Source organism: Tauraco erythrolophus, chromosome 20 (assembly GCF_009769465.1).
Source record: "Tauraco erythrolophus isolate bTauEry1 chromosome 20, bTauEry1.pri, whole genome shotgun sequence".
Classification (NCBI taxonomy): domain Eukaryota; kingdom Metazoa; phylum Chordata; class Aves; order Musophagiformes; family Musophagidae; genus Tauraco; species Tauraco erythrolophus.
This window is the reverse complement of record NC_141484.1, coordinates 6,915,704-6,928,863: the sequence shown is the minus strand read 5'-3', so window position 1 is coordinate 6,928,863 and position 13,160 is coordinate 6,915,704. Positions and strand designations below refer to the sequence as shown.

Sequence of the window (13,160 nt, the reverse complement as noted above, 5' to 3'; positions counted from 1 at the left end):
GTACAGCCCAGCTGGGTGCCATGGGTACAGCCTGGCGAGCAGCCAGCCCGCTGTTCTTCTGCTCCGCCGAGCTTTGAGGCCAGGCGCTATTAAGGGACAGTTTGCAGCCAGTGAGTTAAAAGATGTGTATATATGGGGGTTAAGTGTATATCTGCTATGCGCTTCATAAGGCGTGGTGGGAAATAAGGTCTTAAATATATTATCAAGCCCCAGCAATGACTTTGGCATATTTAGTGTATTTTAAGTGGTAACCCCTGCGGAGGAGGAGGCCATTAGGAAGGATTTTACTGCTCACAACCCCTTTGGTAACGCCACGCGTGCACTGCTGGGAGGGAGCTCATCCCTGCGGCTCTGTCCTGGGAGGCGATGGCTGGTGCGGAGGCTGAGCCGGGAGGAGGACGAGGAAAGGCACTTGTGTGCCAGGGCATGGTCCCACCGCTGCAGCCCTGTTTTGGTGGGGTGAGCAGGAGGAGAGCCCATCCCCGAGCCCCTCCAAGTGTCAGCAGAAGGTGCTAAACCAGCAATAGGAGAGGAGGGAGAGGGAGGTCGGGGAGAGCTGGGGCTTGTGCTGGGCTCAGTGGGGCAAGCAAGGCTCCGTGGCTGCTCTGCTGCTCTTCCCTTTGGGCGGCACGGGGCAGCAAGGGTTGGGATCCTGGCATTTAGTGAAAGAGCTGGTGAGCTCTGGCCCCGTGGGGCATCCGCCCCAACCCGTCCTGCTTGCTGGGGGCTAGACACCGGCTAGGCACTATGCCATTTTTGGGCTGTTTTTTTGGTCTCTGCTCTGTGATGCCGAGAGAGGCGTAAGGAAGAAGGATGGACTGGGGTGAGACGCCAGAATAAATTCAGCCTGAAGTTCTCTTGCTTTGACGCTTTTATTTGATTTTATTTTTTTAAAGCACTCATCCTGCCAGATGCTGGTCCTGAGGCCGGGCTGCCAGCAGCCGAGCCCTCCCAGCTCTTGGTTCAGGAGTTAATTGCAAGTGATATGTAGGGCTTTTCTTAAAAGCTCCTGAAGTTTGGAGATTATGCAAGACACTCAGCTTGCAGGATTTTTTTTATCTTCTCTTTTTTTCCCCTCTCTTTAAGCAATAAGATTTTTAAAGCCTTTTGGTTGCTGGAAAAAAACACACACCTTGAAGCACAAATCTAAAACGTTATGGGGAAACAATTCTGAAACAGTAAAGCAAATAAGAACCTCATCAGAATTTTATTTTTTTGACAAAGCGTCTGTCTTTATCGAGCTTCATCCCCTCTAAATACAGCATCGTTCTTTGCTTCATCACCTGGGCAGCTGAGCAGGGTTCCTCTGTGCTGCTGAGCAAATCCTACATCCCCCTTGAGAAGTGGCTGCGTTCCGGAGGCAGAGGAGTGCATCCCCTGCCCGCGGCCGACAGCGCGCCGCTTAACTCTTTGGGAGAAAAACGAAAAGCTGATGAAGATGATTACTCCCTGAAATCCCCTTTTCCCTCTACTTTTGGGCTGTACAGTTGCTCTTGTGCGTTACGGGGCCTTTGGGGACCGTGGGGTGGCTGCGGCCCCGCAGTGTTGGTGAGGCGGGAGCGGAGCGCGGCCCTTTTGTGGCAGAGGGAAGCAGGTGCTGGTGCCTCCCCTTGAACATCTGCAAGGGAAAATAAATTAGAGGTGAAATTTCCAAAAAACGCTGGCATGAATAATCGCCCTGTTTTGGTTTCCCAGGTTTAATTGTCAATCTGCATAAATTAAAATAACCTCCTGCATCTGTCCGCGCCGTAAGGGACGTGGTTGCAAAGAGGGACAGAGCAGTGCTGAGGCAGGGATGCTCCCGCCTGGCTCATTCCCACTCCGAGCTTGTGGACAGGGATGCCGGGGCTACACTGGGTCGCGTCGGCTCCTGGCAGCACGCGCTCGGGGTGCCAGATGCAGTGACCTGGGATGGGGCAGGTGCCGGGCACATGGTGGAAATGCCGTCTGAGTCCCATTTGGATTTTTAAACCCCTTTACGCTTGGCTTCGCTTTCCAGGAACGCCCTGGTGTGTGGGCTCGCCCGGCACAAATCCCCACGGACGGTGGGGCAGGAGGCACACGCTCCATGGCATGCATGTGAGGAGCATGCCTGGGCTGCCCTGCCAGGGAAAAAAACAGTTTCGCTGTGGGTGCGATGCCACGGGAAGGGCTGTAAACCTGCTGCATCTTCCCTGCTTCATCCCACTCTGGTGTTGGCCGGAGGGAGAGAGGGTACTGCACCTGGCAAAGCATCTGGGGGGGCAAACCCAGAGGGTAGAGGCCGTGTCAGCATCGCAGCGGGTGGCAGATCCCTGCCAGCACTTGACTGCGAGCGCAGCGAGGGGTTTGCTGGATTAAAGATGCTCCGAGAGCACCTGTGACACACGGCATCCAAGGGGATGCAAACGTTTCCCACAAGGCTAAAAGCAAAAGATAGGTGCGGGTTTCGCTTTCATAGATTCATAGATTTCTAGGTTGGAAAAGACCTTAGAGATCATCCAGGCCAACCGTCCCTAATCCCCCATTAAACCATATCCCTAAGTAGTTCATCCACCTTTTCTTATACAAGAAAGGATGTGGTAGGAAAACAAAAATAATCCAATTACATGTCCAGAATTGTGATGGGAATCCTGTACCCTTTCAACTGGGCATGACATTAAGAGCCTTTTCCTCCTGGCCGGGTGCGGTTGGAGACGAGGCTGGGAAGGGGTTATTATTTCCATCCACGAGGCAGATTAATTCTAAGGACTTTTAACTTCCCTTGCAAACGGCCTGAATTAATGTTTTAGGATTTTAGTCCCTGCCTCTTCCCGCCCCCCCCAAAGGCCAGACCCTGGAAGTCCCATTATGCTCCTGTCAAAGGGGCTATTTCTGGAATTGATGATATGAATGAAGCCTAAAACTCCGCTCTCATTAAAGTCTGCAGCTTATCCCAGTGTCACTCCTAAGCTGGTGGGACTCGGTGACACTGCAGAGGAAGCCTGTCATTTCAACCCAATTTTCACATCACATTTGCACAAAAATTTCCAAGGCCTCGCCAGCGCTTTCAACACATTTGTCAAAAACCAGCCGCCGTCCCGGCAAGCGAAGGCTTTGCCCGGCACAGGAGAAATGACCGCGGGTGGTGATAGGGGACCCGACTGCAGCTGTGGCCATGGCCCGTGGGTCCAGGCGACCTCTCCTTGCCCCAGAAAACTGGCAGCAGAGCAGAGCCCAGGTGTCACCTGGCTGGATCCAGGTGATTTGATGCATTTCTATGGTTGGGTTTATTGCAGGACACAGGCTTGCAGCTCCCCGAGCTGCCTTGGTCCCCATCTCCCTGGCTGTGCTTTCGGAGGATCCCAGCCCGTGTCCCGGTGATGGCAGCACATTGCTGCTTTGCTGGAGCTTCGGTGCTGCTTAGGGAGAGCTGGCGGAGGGGGTCAGGGAACGAGCTAGAGAGGAAGGAGAGGGATGCAGGGAAGGAGGAGAGGGGGAACAGCAGAAGCCACTGGGAGTAACAGAACACTAAGGGAAGAAATAAATGCCAATCCCACAGAAGAGTGTGTCCCTGTAAAGCATCACTGAACGCTGCCCTTGTGCCTGACTGGGCCGTTGGCAGGGATGCCCGTCCCCTCCTGGCAAAGAGACCACTGCCCCTGGGCACGGGCGATGCTGCAGCGCAGTGCCCCCCGCTCTCCCCATCTCCCAGCCAAAGTGCGCGCCAGGAGCGTGGGGTGTGTGCTCTGGCTCGGTGGAGAGAGCCCAGGCTGGGATGGACCGAGCGTTGTGCCCACCGTCCTCTTGGTTGCTGCAGCCCTCGAGCGATGGCATCCCATTTAATTCACTCGCTGGTGAATTGATCCAAACTTCTGCAACCCAATCATAGCGAGCGTAATGCAATATCTTTCTCTTTTGATTACATTAAGCTGGGTAGTGCCGGCTAATTGAATCTGGGGCTCTGGCCTCTTAATTACGAAAGGTCAGGCTCTGCCGAGCGCAGGCAGGTAGCCCGGGAATCGCTCGCGGTGGGGAGGGGGCTGAGGGCTCTTGCTCTGTGCAAAGGCTCCTGTTTGTAATGAGTGAGTGAGTGACTTCTGGATATTTTCCCTTCCCCCCCCCAGTGCTCTGTATCTTCTGATTTTGAAGTCAGGTTACAACAAAAGTGTTACTGGGTATTTCTGCGTTCGCCGCCTCTTCCTTACCATCGCTGCTGGCCGAGGAGCAGCGCGGTCGTTGGTGCTTCCCAAAGCCCCTTTGCCCCTTCGAGAGCGGCATTCCACAAAGCACCTTCTGCTTTCGCTAATTGAAGAGTTTCCCTTTGTCAGCCGCCCGGCTCAAAGGAGGGTCGGTACAAAGCCGTAGCCATCAGCACTTTGTGCGCCTCTGAAATCCCATTAGCAGAAGAAAGAGCTTGAAGTTTCATTCAGCTGGAAAAAAAGAAAAAAGGCAAAAAAATAAATACCCCCCCCAACCTTCTGATCTATCAGCTGCGCATTAACATACCGCCCTCAGCACCGCCAGCGTCCCTGTCCTGGGAATATTTAATCAGATTGAAGTGTTATATTGGACTGAAATGTATTTGCTTGAGGGAGCGATATGCTGATAAGTGGGTCTGTGGTTAAAGCTGGGGAGGAAAAATCCTGCCATCGGCAAAGAAAATCCCCTCCTGCTCCGTGAGGCCCCTCCCAGCCAGCCTGCGGGGTGTTGGTTCCGGCACGGGCAGTTGGGGTGGGAGGGCAGGGAGCAGCCCCGGCTGGGGGCACGGGCAGAGCCAGGGGGACAGGACGGGATGTGGGGTGTTGGCCATTGCCTCGCTGGGGGACAGCATGGGGGAGCTGTGCCATGCCGAGATGGGGAGTGCTGGGGCTCTGGGCAGGGGGTGTTTGGGTGGGTGGGGGCTGCTGCCTGCCTGCACCACGAGGACCCTTTGGTGGGTGCAGCTCTGGCCCTGCTCCCCTCATCTCCCTGCTGGCTGCACCCCGTGCATGGCAGGTCGTGGCATCTGCACTCTCCTGGCTACCTTCCACTTGCTATTGGTCACCGTGCCGGTGCGGCACGCTAACGAGCATTGAGAAGCGTCCATGGCTTTGCCGTCTGTGGTGTGCTGGAGGAGGACAGGGACGGGACCCTAGGTGCCACCCCGTGCTGTTCCTGCCATTCCAGCCACCCCTTGGTGCTGGACACAGGGCTGTGATGAGCTTGAGGCTGCTCAGCCGCCCCAGGTGGGTGTTAGGGCTGCTCCGAGTCTTGGAGAGGGTGGAGATGAGATGGGAAGCGGCTCCAAGCACGCGGTTTGTGCCCATCTCTGCTTGCTCGGGAGCTCACGGTCCTCAGGCCGCTGCCCGCCATGGCAAAAGCATCACCCAGGTCCCATTCCCAGCGGAGCTGGGACCCGTGGAGAAGAGCCAGGCCCAGTGCAGGGTCTTCTCCACCGCCACAAAAGAATTTGCATGAAGCTCTGCGGATCTGGGGAACATCCGTGAGTCTCTGCAGGTTTTGACCCAGCTGAGCAGGCTGCTCCCTGGCCACCGTGCTTCCCTGCGGAACATCCCGCACAGCCCTTCAGGACATGTGGTCCTTCTGTCACCCTTTTGGGATCTTACAGGGTTGTTGGGATTTTTTCTAATTCTTTATGTTCTCAAAGGCTTTGCAGCTCCTTGCTGGCAGAGCCGCGGAGTGGCTGGCTCTGTGGGATATTCCCAGCCCCCTGAGCCAGGGAGCACCTGCAGATACCCCACTGTGCTGCCCCCTCCTCCGGCTGCCCACCGCGCCTGCCCCCGCAGGACTATATTTGGGCTAAATATTCCAGCCCGTAGCCCCGACCTGACAGTTGGAATGTCTATCCCGATATCTTGTAAACATTTCTTCCGATTAAAAGATCCAGATTGCCGACGACCGAGCCATGACTCAGCCCCATGTGATTTCCCAGGAATTCACCCAGGATGGGTGGCAGGAGCTGCCAGCTCCAGCCCCGCGTGCCTGCTGGGGAGGCACCTACTGATTCATCCTCACCTTCTTCTTCCTCAGCGAGATAACGCTGCAGCACGGGCTCCCAAACACCACCCGCTCCCGCATGGCAGCGAGAACTTGTGTCTGACAAGGGTCACAGTTATTTTACTTCGAGCCTGGAAGCTGCTGCCTGCGGGTCACTGCAGCCCGTGGGGTGTTTTCCCCATATCTGGAAGACATCCTTGGCACCACATTGCAGTGTCTCCCGGATTTCACTTTCCTTTCCCTGGGAAGGTGGGAGCTGGCTGGAAATACCCCCTAGAAGGATGCAGAAATTTAGGCACCAGGTCTGAACTGTCCCTAGGAGGATTTGCTGCAGCAGCAGGATGACTTGTTCTGCTCCAAAAGTAACTGCGTCCAGAGTCTGCCCTGGCAGCTCAGCTCGCTAAAGTTGCTCCACGAGGCAGCAGTTGGGAGGGGATGGGCTCTGCTGGCCCTCCCAGTCTTTTAGGCGGTTGGTTAATGGTTTGGACAGTCTTAATTTGGACTGGGAATGAAAAGTCCAAGCAGCGACTTCAGGGAAACACCTCTGGGATAAGCCGCAACACGGTTAGTAGAAAATTGTAATGTTGTTAAAGTGCTTTTCCATGAAATCTCAGGAGAGGGAAATCAACAGTGCAGGTTTTTCTTTTGTCTAAAAGTCGGTATCGTTCTCTTAATTTTATTTTTTAATCCATAACGTCAGCACTTGGTGCTCTTGCCATGCAACTTCCATTCAGTAGCGATTGTCACATTTGCTGCAGCCGCTGATGGCAGCGCAGGGCGGATGCACCGTGGGTCTGCTGTGTGGATGTCCGGGCAGCCAGTGGGCTCTCCGGGCAAAGCCTGACCCTGGGAAGCTGGCATGTACCTTGCCTCGAATCACAGAAAAACCTTTCTGATTTGGCGGCAGCCGCTCGTGAGCACTGGTCTGGGTCTGTTGCTTCCTTGACGGGTGCCGTGCAGGTGGTTCGAGAGGGTGAGCATGCTGGTCATCCTGCTCAACTGTGTCACGCTGGGCATGTTCCACCCCTGCGAGGACATCGCCTGCGACTCGCCGCGCTGCAGGATCCTCCAGGTACAGCCCGGATGCTGCTTTTGGCTTAATGGCGGCCCCGGGTTGATGGGCAGCGGGAAGGACCCAGCCAGCACATGGAAAATGCTGATTTGGTGCTCAGATGTGCGGTGTCATCAGGCAAAGCCCGTGCCGGGCTGTGCTGGCCCCAGTGTAGCCAAGCGTTTCTTGGAGTGCTCGGGGAGGTTTAAGCATTGGTTTTATAGTGAAAACAGAGCCCAAAATATATTCATCCCTTTATCCCAGTGCTGTGGGTGCTGTTGACCAGTCTGGGTTGGGGGAAGGCATGGGGCTGCTCCCAGCTCTGCCTCTGCTCGGGCATTTTAGCTCTCAGTGGTGCAAGAGGAGACCTTGGTGGAATCAGGTCTCTCATTTCCTCCGCCAGTGCGAGCCCATGGCGATGCCAGAGCATCCCTCCTCCCTTCCTTTCTTTTGCAGAGCTTCGATGATTTCATCTTTGCCTTCTTTGCTGTGGAAATGATCGTCAAGATGATCGCACTGGGGATTTTTGGGAAGAAATGCTACTTGGGAGACACGTGGAACCGCCTGGACTTCTTCATCGTCATCGCAGGGTAAGCCTGGCGCAGCGGTTCCCCCTCTCCCCGCGCTTCTCTGTCATTTGCAGCACCGCTTGGCAAGCGTTGGATTTGGGGGAGCAGTGAAGTCTGGGGGCTTGCTGGCCATCAGCACCGTCAGCGTTGTGCATCCTGACTCTGTGGTGGGTTCTCTCTGTAGCTCGCGGGAGAGCTGGTGCTCGACTCATCGAGCAGGGCAGGGTGATAAAGCTGTTTGTGTCGGATTTTGGCCAGTCTGTGTCCTGGGGCTCCTTGCTGGGCACGGGGCTCGGCTCTTCTCCCTCCAGCCCCGCTGGTGGTTTTGGTTTCCATCGGGCGGTTGGGAGCACGGAGCAGTGTGCCAGGGAGGAGAGTTCAGTGAAATGTGCGTGACTGCCCTCATTATTTTTTTTTTTTTTGAGAGAAAGCGACCAAGTTCGCCTTTTTGAGTGTTTTCCTTTCAAAGGCACCTGGTTTGAATTAAAGGCTCTTCCAGCACCCGAGAGTCTCCTGGCAGAGGCTGGAAATCCACATGAAAAGTCCCTGGCCCCTGGCCAGTGAGCTGAGTTGCTTTGACACACGAATCGCTCGCCAGCTCTTGCCTCCCCTCTCCACTCCAAGAGCCCAAAGACCTTTGGGAAAACAGTGTTTTTTTCCTCTTTTGATAGAGCTAGAGATCAAATTTACTGAATTTTCCTGGAAAGGAGCAGGGGACCCTCCCAGCTGGGCTGTTTACTTGGCATAGGTTCGGTGTGCCCTGAGAAGGGGTAACATCTTGGTGGACTTTGCTTACGGTCTGTTGCCAGCCCCATAGGGTGATGGCACACACCTCTGCCAGGCAGCTGGGAGAACCGAAACAGTGGACCAATACAACCAGTAAGGATGTGCCAAGTGTCCCAGCGCATCCTTGGCCTGGGAAACTCATTGCCATGGGGTGCTGCAGAGGCTGAAAGACATAGTGAGACTCAAGACCCAGGCTGGAGGAAGAGATGGACAGCAGAAAGGCCAAGAGCTGTAACTGTCCCTGTAAACTCGTCTTCTGCAGGAGGCAACAAGCTTGTGCTTTCCAGCTGCACCAGCCTCTGTCTCTCTCTCTCCTTTGAGAGGGCTCAAAGTTGCCTCTTGAAGTGTCTGAGCAATGTTAGGGGCTGCAGTGATGGGACATTGGGCAAGGTGGGACCAGCTCTGGTAAGGTTGGAAACATCAGCAGCACAGCCGAGGGCTGGAGCCTGCTAAAGTCACCCTGTGTGTTCTTTATTTCTTCTTCTTTATTATTTCTTGTACTAGAATTAGGAGGGCCGGTAGTGTTGCTGGGTGGTGTGCTCGTGCCCGCTGCGCTGCCGGCCGCTTTCGTGGCGTGTCGTTAAGTACTTCTCAGCTCCGTTAAACTGTCCAGACCAATCTCATGAGCTCATGGAGAGTAAATGACTTCTTTGTGACAATGTAATGCAATTAGCGCTAATTGTAGAGTGTGTAATGTCTGCAACACATCTCTGTAATTACAGTAAAACTTGCTGGAGATGAGAATAGCGCTGTATTATCAAAACTCAGCACAGTGAAACATGGCTTTGGCTGTAGGTTATGGAGTTGCATGGGGAAAAGGGAAGACAAAAAAGTGATGAATGGCATAATTAGGTTGTGTTATTTTAAAGAAGAGGATTTGGGGAGTTAGCTTTTAAGAGAACGCTTGAAGGTTAACGGGCTTTGCAAGCCAGCTCTCACCCTCCAAAGACGATTCAATACGATTTCGACCTCTCCCAGCGTGAGACACTGAAGTATCAAGGTCGAACGCTTGTTTACATCCAGAAATATACAGAAACGTTTACAGTTTAGCACTGGCTGAGGCCTGGGCTGGTGAACTGGAGCTGTGGGATGGAGATGTGCCCTGACTTGCTGTCTCCCTGGCTGCTGCGGGACCTAGCACCTGCTCTGCCCCCTCTCCTCCGGGCGGGGCGCAGGGACCTCTTCTCCGGTTGGAAGAAGATAGCCATGGAGTGAGATCTGCCTGCCCCTGAGCTGGGGCCAGCCCCAGCCACTTTGCTGGAGTCCCACCAACTGGCAGGACATCAGCTCATTTTGACTTTGGTCAGTTAAGGACTTCTCTGACCCTCTGCATCCCTGTGGATCGAGTTGTGCTTTAAACCCTCCCCATCCCAAAAATCCCCCCAAAACCCCGCAGTGATTAATTGTTTCCCAAGGAGAGAAGCTTTAAATGAGGGGATGATTTGGTGTTGCCAGAGCTTACAGGGTTTCTCTGCACCTTCTCTAGATGCAGGGTAGGGCTTTGGACCAGGGCTCTGCTCTGTGCCTGCGTTTCCGCTCTGTCGGAGTGGGGCTGGCACCGCCCAGGGCTGGCACTGCCTGGGGCTGAGCCATGGGCTCTGCTCTTGCTCGGGGCTCAGTCAGTCGTTTGGCCAAGTCTGCGGAGTCCTGTCTGCGCTTTGCTCCTTGTAACGGTAACGGGCCTCTGGAAGCACTGTGTAGGAAAGTTAAACGCTTCTGGAATATTTTGCTGACAATTTGAGACGAGCTGGGGCTGGAGGGGTTGGCAGGCTGCTTTCTTTGGAAACGGAGACGCCATTTCTTTCCTCTTTGCTTCCTGAATGCTTCTTCTAATGTTTGTTATCGCTTTTTCTCCCCCTGTTGAAGGCTGTATTAAAGAGTTAGCTCTGCTGAAGCCTTCGTAAACAACTCTTAAGGATGTCTTGCTCCCTCCTGGTTTTGAGTGCTGAATTTCAGGGATGAAACACACTGCAGGGAGCCTCGCCGTATTCATAGGTACTGGTAGAGGAGGGATGCCGCAGTCCCCTGCTCCATCCCTGCTTCATCTAAACCTGGATGGTTTCTGGAAAGCTCTTTAGCTCAGAATTTGGGATGAGGACAGTGCTGCCCGACGGGTCTCTGACGGGCACCTGAGCTGTACAGAGCCCATCAAGGGACTGATTCAACTCCCCGGTTCGGATGTGGGGAAGAAAGCGGTGGTGTGGGTCTGCCCATGGGAGTCCCTGCTGCAGCCTCCCGCTGCGGCCACGGGCAAAAGCGGTTCAGTCCCCATGTGTTAGTCCCTCATCCCTTAAAAAAAACCCACAAAAAAACCCACCAGAGAGGCAGGGCTGAATGTTGCTTTTTCATCCCCTCTGGCACCGAGGAGCAGTGCCACGGGGACGGGGCGGCGCGGTGCCCTCTGTGCTGCCCGGGCACCATGTGTGCCAGCGGGTAATTGCCCGTGTAAGCAATTGCACACGCAATTACCCAATGTGCAATCACAGCCGCAGCCCCTTTGAGCTGCAGCGAAAGCTGCACCAAACCCTCTCCCAGGAGCCTGGCCCGTGCTCTCCAGGATGGATGTGAGTGTCCTGGAAGTTGGGAGCCTCCTCCCTGAGCCCTGCTGTGTCCTGGCTCATCCCAAATTAGGTCCTCTTTGCTCTGAGCAGAAGTGGCAGAACTGCATCTGCTGATACTCATGATTGCAAACCTCTGGGGGGTTCAAAATCTGGGGTCGAGCTTTGCAGTTTGATGCTTTAAGTGACTTTTGGGAGGATGAGGAGCAACTGAGACCTGGGACCAGCAAAGGCCCCCAGCTGCGGACACTCTCTGCTCTGTGCCACCTTACTGCAGCCTTCGAAGCAGAGCAATCCCAGGCACGCTGCGTCCCTGGCTCATGGAAACCTGCCGGGTAAAAGAAACCCCCCCAGCTGCCTCTGTTGCAGCCCAGCTGACTCAACCCCACCTGTGAAAAACCTTGTTTTTTTTTAAGTTTTAGGAGTTTTTAAAAAGAGCATTCTTTAGTTTCTATCTGTTCTTAAGCTGAACTTGCTGCTGCTTCAAAAGCCTCATTAGTCAAGTGTCCTGGCTGGGACCTACAGCGCGGCCGGATCCTGCAGGCTGCAGGGCTCATGCTCCCCCCGGTGCTATTCTTTCTATTCTGTTCAGCTTGATTAAAATGAGTATTTTTAAAATTAAGCAACACCCACGACTGCGGTGAGACTCGCAAGGCTTGAAAAGCAGCGCTTGAGCAAAAGTGGAGCGCGGCAAGGGCCGAGGGGACATTCCATTCCAGCTTTCTGAAGACACAACGCAGCCTCAATAATTTCCCCCTTGTGTTTTCCAACACCGATGGCTCAATATCATCCACCGGTTGCTGTGCTTTGTAGATAAGCCCAGTTTGGAAACCTTTTAGTGCTGAATAAATCGGAGCCTATCTCTCGCCGGCAGTGAGTGGTGGCTCTGTGCTGGGGTGGGCAGCTGCTGGGGGCTGCCCTGCCTGCAGCACTGCTGCTTTGCTACTGCTTCCTTGAGTCACCTTGGTCACATCCCCTGACTCTACAGCATCCCCAGCACCCAGATGGGAATGGGGAGAGTTCGGGTTTTCCTGGGAAAACACCCTCAGCACAAACTCCATGACTCTGATGGGTCTTCACACCATCTTCTGTGCTCTTAGAGGCTCTCTGGGTGAGAAGAGCCCATTCGACCCCTGCTGTGATGCTCCTGAGAATCACTGTTTGGGTTTGGTATGAAAGAAACCCCCGTGTGCTCCAAGTCTCGCTGTCTCCAGGCAGAACAGGAGTGAATTTCAGCTGCCCAGTCCTTCCTGAGGCATCCCCTGTGTCTATCTGTTAAGTCCCGGGAGTTTTCCTTCTTGGAGGAGCGTTTGCCAAAGGTTTGCATCAGCTCCCTCTCTGCATCCCACCACTGTTGTACGTCTGGCTTTGCAGATGCTCCAGTTTTATTCTTAGAAAGTCCTAAATGTTTCCACTTTCCTTCTGCGTAACTCCAGCAATTGGGGGTTGCCGATCACTCTGACGAGTCTCAGCGTTTGCTGTGAATCCATCCTATTTAACGCGGAGTGTGTTCCTGAGCCTTTAACTCGGCCGGGCAGCGGGTCCACGGCAGAGGTGCTGACAGCCGTCGCGCTTTCCTGTTTGAACAGAAATGACATTTGAGTTGAAGCTGCATCAGGGGCCTTTAACGCTGCAGATTTTCAGTGCGTAAATGTTATATATGCTGGTAAATGCACCTGTCACCTCGCCGATTGGTGACATCCTGACATTCGCTCTCCCGGGGTATGTCCCCTTGCTGGGGACATGGATCGATTCCATGCATCCCCTTGCCTTGGGAGGTGACCTTTGAGCTGGGAAGTGGTGGGACTCTCGTTGGACTTGCTCTTTAGTGATTGACTTTTACCCATAGTTTTTTTCCCCCCATACAGGGTTCTCTCAGGGCTCTTGAGTTGTTAGTTATCAGCAATGTGGGGATCCTGAAGTCCAGGTCTGGGGCTCAGCACATGGTGCTGTGACGCTTGTGCTGGTAGCGGTGTCCAGCAGCCAAGGCAGGAGAGCACTGACCTGGTTTTGGTCTTGGTGTTCAAGTGTTCGCACAACCTAGTGGGTTGTAGGTTGGTTGGTTGTTTTTCTTTAAATTTGGCATTATAATTGTTCTTTAATATGTTAAATTAGACATATTTTACAATATGACCTTTGCAGATTACAAGCACACATGTCTCTGCAAGCAAGTCTCAAGCTGTCATTAATCAGAAAATGATTCGTCTTAGTGCAAGTAACCATATGCTGCTCTGAATT

At 54.0% G+C, this 13,160-nt stretch overlaps 1 protein-coding gene across 3 annotated transcripts in view; it reads left to right on the top strand.

Annotated features, from left to right (window-relative positions):
• CACNA1G (calcium voltage-gated channel subunit alpha1 G) overlaps positions 1-13,160 on the top strand; it is a 144,646-nt gene that overhangs the window by 39,996 nt on the left and 91,490 nt on the right. For all 3 annotated transcript variants that reach the window (XM_086623852.1, XM_086623853.1, XM_086623851.1), the window contains exons 2-3: positions 6,919-7,030; positions 7,466-7,599. In XM_086623852.1, coding sequence (XP_086479978.1) covers positions 6,919-7,030; positions 7,466-7,599 — 246 coding nt within the window. The remainder of the gene's footprint in view (positions 1-6,918; positions 7,031-7,465; positions 7,600-13,160) is intronic.